This window comes from Gouania willdenowi, chromosome 7, assembly GCF_900634775.1.
Source record: "Gouania willdenowi chromosome 7, fGouWil2.1, whole genome shotgun sequence".
Classification (NCBI taxonomy): Eukaryota; Metazoa; Chordata; class Actinopteri; order Blenniiformes; family Gobiesocidae; genus Gouania; species Gouania willdenowi.
Window position 1 is genome coordinate 20864362 of NC_041050.1, and position 7025 is coordinate 20871386.

The window sequence follows — 7025 nt, forward strand, 5'->3', positions numbered from 1 at the left end:
GAGTGAATCACAAGCTACATTCCACATTCATTGTTAAATCCACCATAGGAAATCTGCAGCACCGCTTCTCTTACAGGACACAAATACCTTACCTCAGGGTAATAAACCTTTCTGCTGAATACATATATGATAAGGTTTGAAATAATTTAGTTTATTCATCTTAGTCCCACTCTTCATATTTTAGTCAACATATTTAAATATAGGGTTTTTAGTTGCCAAAAATACTTACACTTTAATTTACTAATTTGAACACCTAAAAGTACTGGAGCTGTTTTTCAATGTAACTCAAGTGTGGGCTATTGGTTTTAGTTAAAGGTTCATTCAGGTGGGAGACAAAAGAACATTTTCATACAAAGTCAAAAAAGGTATAACAGCACTAGGAAGCCCTCGACTATACAATGGTTAGTGATCGGACACCGTCATAGAGGTGTAATGTTACAGCCCTGCTCTCCTGCCTACCCAGAACTGCAACCAATGACAGCAGACAGGAGTTCCCTCCCACAGCATGGGCAGGCTTTAAAACCTCTCATGTGGATTCTCCTCTTTCCACTCTAGCCTTCCCCTCTGCCTGCCTGTCTGTCTGTCTTGTCAAAAGAGCCTCCTATTTTGACAAATTCTAAATCCTTACATCAAACAAAAATCTACATCAAAATGTCAACTTACAAGGTCAGCACATCCTCCTACAGGAGTTCCTCTGCCCCACGGAATTTCAGCAGCAACACTTATGCTGGTCCAGGTGGTATCACCTCTCGCAAGAGCTATGCAGTCCGAAGTTCCTATGGAGGTCCTGCCATCAACAGGGGCTTCGGAGGAGGTGTCGTTACCAGCTCCTCTGCCTTTGGCCTGGGCTCAAGCATGGGAGGAGGCATGGGGTTTGGTGGTGGTGCAGGTATGGGTGGCATGGTTGGACAGACTCCCATCACGGCTGTTACGGTGAACAAGACCCTTCTGACTCCCCTGAACCTTGAGATTGATCCCAACATCCAAGTTGTCCGCACCCAGGAGAAGGAGCAGATCAAGAGCCTCAACAATCGCTTTGCTTCCTTCATCGACAAGGTAAGAACTTTTAAAGCGGTCTAAATGTAGGACCATTTCATGCTTGCTCTATTTTGAATTGTGAACTCAACTCCAATTTGGCCAAAAATACTTTAACTGCAATGTCATAACTATGGCCCTTATGTGTGCCAAGTTTTTACTCCATCTTTCTCATTATCCAACAAATGCAGCAATTCAACTTTGAGCTGAGCCAACTTTAGCACTAGTTTCAAAGTGATGCAAACCAGAAAGACAGAGAGAAAGACAGAAACAGCAAGATAGTTTAGGGTGGGTCAGGGCAAAGCTACAAAAATTGTGACACGAGTTACCTTGGGAATGGTCCCTCCCTGCAGCTGGGGTGTGGTTTTTTCGGCTCTCTAGATACCACCCCCCTTTCCCCAACCACAACCCCTATCCAAAGCAGCACACAAATGCAAAAATAAAAGCACACAGTCAGTAAGTGTATGTAGCCAGGAATTATACTTTTATTTGCAGTGAAACACCAATTAAAGAATATCCTTTTTCTGTATGCGAGGCCTTTGTGAAAACAAAAACAGAACACAGAGGACTGTGCTGCGATGTTTTCAGGAGTTGTTTAATTTTTAAAAAGGCCAGTTGGTTTCATGTTCTACCACGTGGTTGCTGAAAATTATGCTGTGAGAGGACAAGTACAATAGGCAAATCCACTAAAACTGGTTTAAAGTGCTCTCACTAATTTGTCTCCATTTATTACCAATCTTTTTTTTGTTTATTACAAAATCAGCTCCTCCAGCCTCACCCCTATCAGTCTTCAGCTCATAATTATCTCATCAGTTGCTTTATTAAGCCCTTCCCTTTGCTCATCACGTGTATAATACATAGTTAAATATTTACACTTCTGCAAATGCCTGTTGATTAAAACTTATTTCAACACTCCTGCAGTGTTTCTGGTGTTGCTTTAATAAAACAGCATTGTGTGCAAAAGCAACAAGATCTGCTGCAATTGCTACCATTTTTCATCAAACTTTCACTTCTTTAATAATGCAAGTGAATGAGTGAAACATGGCCAACAACAGCTTATCAAATGCCCAAAATTGATAAGAACAAGGAGAATAGCCATTAAACTAGAGGTGTAGCAAGTTTGAACCCGAAGAATGATTAAAGGGATGTCAAAACTGAAGTTCATGAATTCTGAAAGGGTTAAAGCTAAAAGTACACAGCTCAGTTGGTACTCTGACTCCCTCTTACCAAAAATCAAACCTTTTTTTTTACGAGCAGTACATTTTGTTGCTTAGCATCAACTTCTATGGTGTCACAGATATCCTTTAATTTGTCATGGATGCATTCTTTTGTGTAATCTTTACATGTAACCTTGGTACTTTATTACTGCAACTATTGCTGTTTGAACATTTTTAGGTGCGCTTTTTGGAGCAGCAGAATAAAATGCTAGAGACAAAATGGAACCTGCTGCAGGGACAAACAACAACTCGTTCCAACATTGACGCCATGTTTGAGGCCTACATCAGCAACCTACGCAGACAGTTGGACAGTCTGGGCAATGACAAAATGAAACTGGAGGCTGACCTGCACAACATGCAGGGCCTGGTGGAAGACTTCAAAAACAAGTATGTGAAACAGGTCAAAGGGAAGTGAAATATTTCCATCATAGACTAGATGGCTGAATTCAAACAAGGCTTTTGCTTTAGAATCTTCATGATTCATTTGTTAGTGGATTCCTCCCCACATCTGTCCATTGCCTTGCGTCATACAACCACAAAGGTATTACAACACTACAAAAGCATGTACTAAAGGCTCTTTACACAACATAAAACAGGTTTAATCTCCAACAGGTTCAATGAAATTAAAGATTTAGTTAAACTTAAAACAGATTGTAGTTTTTTTGGCTTCAAAACCAATCAGTCATTTTACATGAAAGGGCACAACAGAAATTGGGACACTTGTGATTAAATTTCCACTGGATAAAGTCAGCTGATGCGTCTTCATATTAGCAAAATGTGTATCTTCTGATCTAAAGTGAACACATGATGTGTGTGACTCATCCCCCACAAGATTTTAGAGGGAAGGGATAGATTGATTGCACCACCTAGTGTTTCAGGAGGATATCATCTTTCTAAACTTGTGTTTCTTTCCCCTAAGGTATGAAGATGAGATCAACAGGCGCACAGAGTGTGAAAATGATTTTGTTCTCATCAAGAAGGTAAATACTATTGTAATTCAAGATGTTCATATTTTCTTAATCTGCCCTCTAACCCCTCCTCCCGTCATGACTTGATAGGATCAAGTCTGTTTATTGCTATAACATTTAATCATATTTATTTTTTTGTAGGATGTTGATGAAGCTTATATGAATAAAGTTGAGTTGGAAGCCAAGTTGGAGAGTCTGACTGATGAAATCAATTTTCTACGATCAATTTATGAAGAGGTAAAGAAGCCAGTTAACTTAACAGCAAAGCATTTAATTCTGTTTTGGAAAGTGCTAAACATCTGCTCCGAATGAGGCACATTTGATTGGTTTAATGACAAGAGTTATAACTAATCTGTTCTTTATCCAATGATGTTTATTTAACCCTAACTCAGGAACTACGTGAACTCCAGAGCCAAATCAAGGACACCTCAGTCATTGTGGAGATGGACAACAGTCGTAACCTGGATATGGATTCCATTGTGGCTGAGGTCAAGGCTCAGTATGAAGACATTGCCAACCGCACCCGGTCTGAAGCAGAGTCTTGGTACAAGACTAAGGTAGTTATAAGGAAATCAGCTATAAAATAAAGTTTCATTTAAAAAGTTTACTCGTCGGTAAATACTTCTTTTGATTATAATTCTTGTAGTATGAAGAAATGCAGACATCTGCCAGTAGATATGGAGATGACTTAAGAGCCACCAAGACAGAAATTGGAGACCTTAACCGAATGATCCAGAGGTTAACTTCAGAGATTGATGCCGTGAAGGGACAGGTAAAAAAATATAAAACTTTTGGATGTCATAGTTAAAATTTAGTCAAATGGATTGTTTGTTCATTTCTACCAATTTGACTTTTAGCGTGCCAATCTTGAGGCTCAAATTGCTGAGGCTGAGGAGCGTGGTGAGATGGCGGTGAAGGATGCCAAGTCTCGCATCAAGGATCTGGAGGATGCCCTGCAGAGATCCAAACAGGACATGGCCCGCCAGATTAGAGAATACCAAGACCTGATGAATGTTAAACTAGCCCTGGACATTGAGATTGCAACCTATAGGAAACTTTTGGAGGGAGAAGAAGACAGACTGGCATCTGGCATTAAGGCTATCAACATTTCCCAACAGAGCAGTAAGTCCTGACCATTAAGATAATTTAATATACAGTATGAATGACAAAGGATAGCTCAATGGTACAACAGTTAACAATAGCTATTATCAACAAGATTTTTCATTGGTTCGAGCCTCTGCTCTAGCTTTTCTACAGATAACTGACAATTTGTCCATCCTTTAAGTGTTTAGTTTACTAACACAACATTAAAATTAAGCTAGCAACACAATAATAATAATGATAATAATAATTGCTTTCTCTCAACAGCAAGCTACAGTGGGTTCCCAATGGACTCAATGAAGAGCAGCTACTCAAGCAACTACTCTAGCAACTACGGTAGTGGCGGACAAGGCAGCGGATATGGCAGCGGATATGGCAGCGGATATGGCAGCGGGTATGGCAGCGGGTTTGGCAGCAGTGTCAGTGGTGGCAAGAAGAGCGTTGTTATTAAGATGATTGAGACCAAGGATGGAAAAGTGGTGTCTGAGTCATCTGATGTAATTGAGGATTGAGCTGTCTAGTTTTATAGGTGTAGCTACATTTAGTCTAATCTCCTCTGCTTCTACAGTAGTTTTTTTTCTCACAGTTCACTAAAGTCCAATAACAGAAAAACTTCATTATTTTGCATCTCATATTCAAGTAAAACAATTAAATCAGTTATAAGCCAGAAAAAAATGAAATGCTTGGAAGTAATTCTCTTTTCTCTAATCAGCAATAGATTTTCCACAACACTACCAAAGATCTGAAAGAGACCAAAGAACTTAAATAAAAAGTTTTTACAACTATAAACAACTTCTCACAGTAGTTTTGTTTCAGAAAATTGGGTATGAGTGGCACATTTCCACTAGAAAGTGTAAAATTTGCTACTGGATTTGATGTTGTTTTGCATAAAAACAGACAAAGGTGTCAAAGAAATGTGAAGAATAAACTGTGTGTGAAGTATTATTGGTCAACCAATGTCCTATGGTTGCCTTCTGCAGAAAGTAAAGCATGTGTTCCGTGTGCATCCTGCAACTGAAACTGTGTGACCCCTTAGAAGACCCAAGCAGATCTGTTTTTTTCTTTTGCTACCAAACATAATAAAAGTCATTCACTGAAAAACGTTTTATTTTTTATAGAAGTTCTTCTTAAAGAAAAGGTATGGGCAGGTCTGACTATATTACTATAAATGATAATTCCTATTCCGACCAAACAATAGTGTTAAATAAGCATAGGTGTTGCCTGTATTTACAGTGGCTGAGACTGTGGGAAAACTGGCACACCCCATACAATTAAATAGTGTTCAAAAAAGTACATTGAAATATGCTACTCCTCTGCTGCCATTAATTTTATTCAGTTGCACAAACACCTTCTGAGCTAGAGTAATGTTCATCATTAGCATCTGTACCTGTACAGGGTTAAGGGTGTTCTAGGAGTGTGGATGCAAGCTAGAATAGCAACAAGACAATCCACACAAGCAACAGAGAACCACAAAGAAAGCATAGGGGTTGGCACATACAGTATATAAAACTGCATTTAAACTAGAAGATAGATGAGTGTTTTTATACGCCATTACATACTGTTTCCTCATTCTTTTTAGTGAATCACAACCTGTAACTTTTGAGAAAACAAGAGAAAGTAATGAACACATATACAATCTTGGTAATTCAAATAATTATAAAGTTGTGTTGCCCCTAGAAAGAATGAATCACTAAGAAAATTACTTCAAACATCTAGTGCCCTAACCACTTGGCCAGCAATTAAGTTGGATAGATTCAAGATAAGCATGTATGTATCATGAAAAATGCATTTTCTTGTGGTGATGCGATTCAGCCGGATTAAGATGTGACCAGGTTTACCTAAATCTGTGGTTTTCAACCTTATTTTATTTGGACAAACACACTTAAACTTGTGCTGGTTTTTTGCTTTGTTCAAAATGCTTTAAATTTTAATTTTCATAAATTAGTGTTTGTGCAAAAAACAGATCTACACACTTAGATCAATGCATGTAAAAAAAATAATTTCCAAGCTTTTGGTCAGAAGACCTTAATCAGGGTAACCTGTAAATTAGTGTTTAAATTTTAAATTTAAAATTGTCATTGTAATATTGTAATAAAAAATAAAATAAAGTAGTTCATCATGTAAATGCATTTTGTGCAACACAATTTTATTGTGTATCTTGACCCCCAGCCCAGTAGTCTGATGCGGTATGTCAGAACTATTCCAAAAATTAAAAGTTCTTAACAAAATAGATTTTATAGGGGTTTTTTTTGGCTTGTTTAGGGGTCAAATAAGCCCCCCCCCCACAACCGAGCAACCCCCCCAGAGATCCCAGGCCGAGAGGAAGCTACCGCCCACACACACACCCGAGAAAGCCCCAAGGAGCCGAGGACCCAACGCACCCCGCCACCGACCCCTGCCAGCATTCACGCCCCAGCACCCAACCCCCGAGGGGAGGACCCAGAGAGCCTCCCGTCTGAGATCCCAGCGGAGGACCAAAGGCCCAGACTCAGGAGACAGCTAGAACTGCGCCGAACAGGCAGCCAGCGGGCACCCGCCGGTGGGCCCAGAGTTAGCAGAGACCAGACCCCAGGCCAGAAGGAACCGAACAAAAGCAGCACCAGCCCGCCCAAAGATGACGACCGTATTTTCAAAATGTCTGCCTCTAGGTTGAATATGCCACATAATGACCCTTTTTAGTTCCATACGATCATAAACTAGGAGT

General features: G+C 39.7%; 1 protein-coding gene across 1 annotated transcript; it reads left to right on the forward strand.

Annotated features, from left to right (window-relative positions):
• The first annotated feature begins 527 nt into the window (after window positions 1-527).
• On the forward strand, window positions 528-5422 carry krt8 (keratin 8). The gene is made up of 8 exons (XM_028453137.1): window positions 528-1056; window positions 2431-2639; window positions 3172-3232; window positions 3362-3457; window positions 3613-3777; window positions 3867-3992; window positions 4078-4342; window positions 4589-5422. Exons 1-8 carry the CDS (start codon window positions 652-654, stop codon window positions 4831-4833), a joined length of 1572 nt encoding a protein of 523 aa, XP_028308938.1. The 5' UTR covers window positions 528-651; the 3' UTR covers window positions 4834-5422.
• The last annotated feature ends 1603 nt before the right edge of the window (window positions 5423-7025 follow it).

What these genes read in the sequence shown, in the direction of transcription:
- krt8 (XM_028453137.1), top strand. Translation starts at nt 652, where the DNA reads ATGTCAACTTACAAGGTCAGCACATCCTCCTACAGGAGTTCCTCTGCC. An exon ending in AGTCTTGGTACAAGACTAAG is followed by an intron (nt 3,778 to 3,866) that starts GTAGTTATAAGG and finishes TAATTCTTGTAG; the next exon opens with TATGAAGAAATGCAGACATC. An exon ending in CAACATTTCCCAACAGAGCA is followed by an intron (nt 4,343 to 4,588) that starts GTAAGTCCTGAC and finishes TTCTCTCAACAG; the next exon opens with CAAGCTACAGTGGGTTCCCA.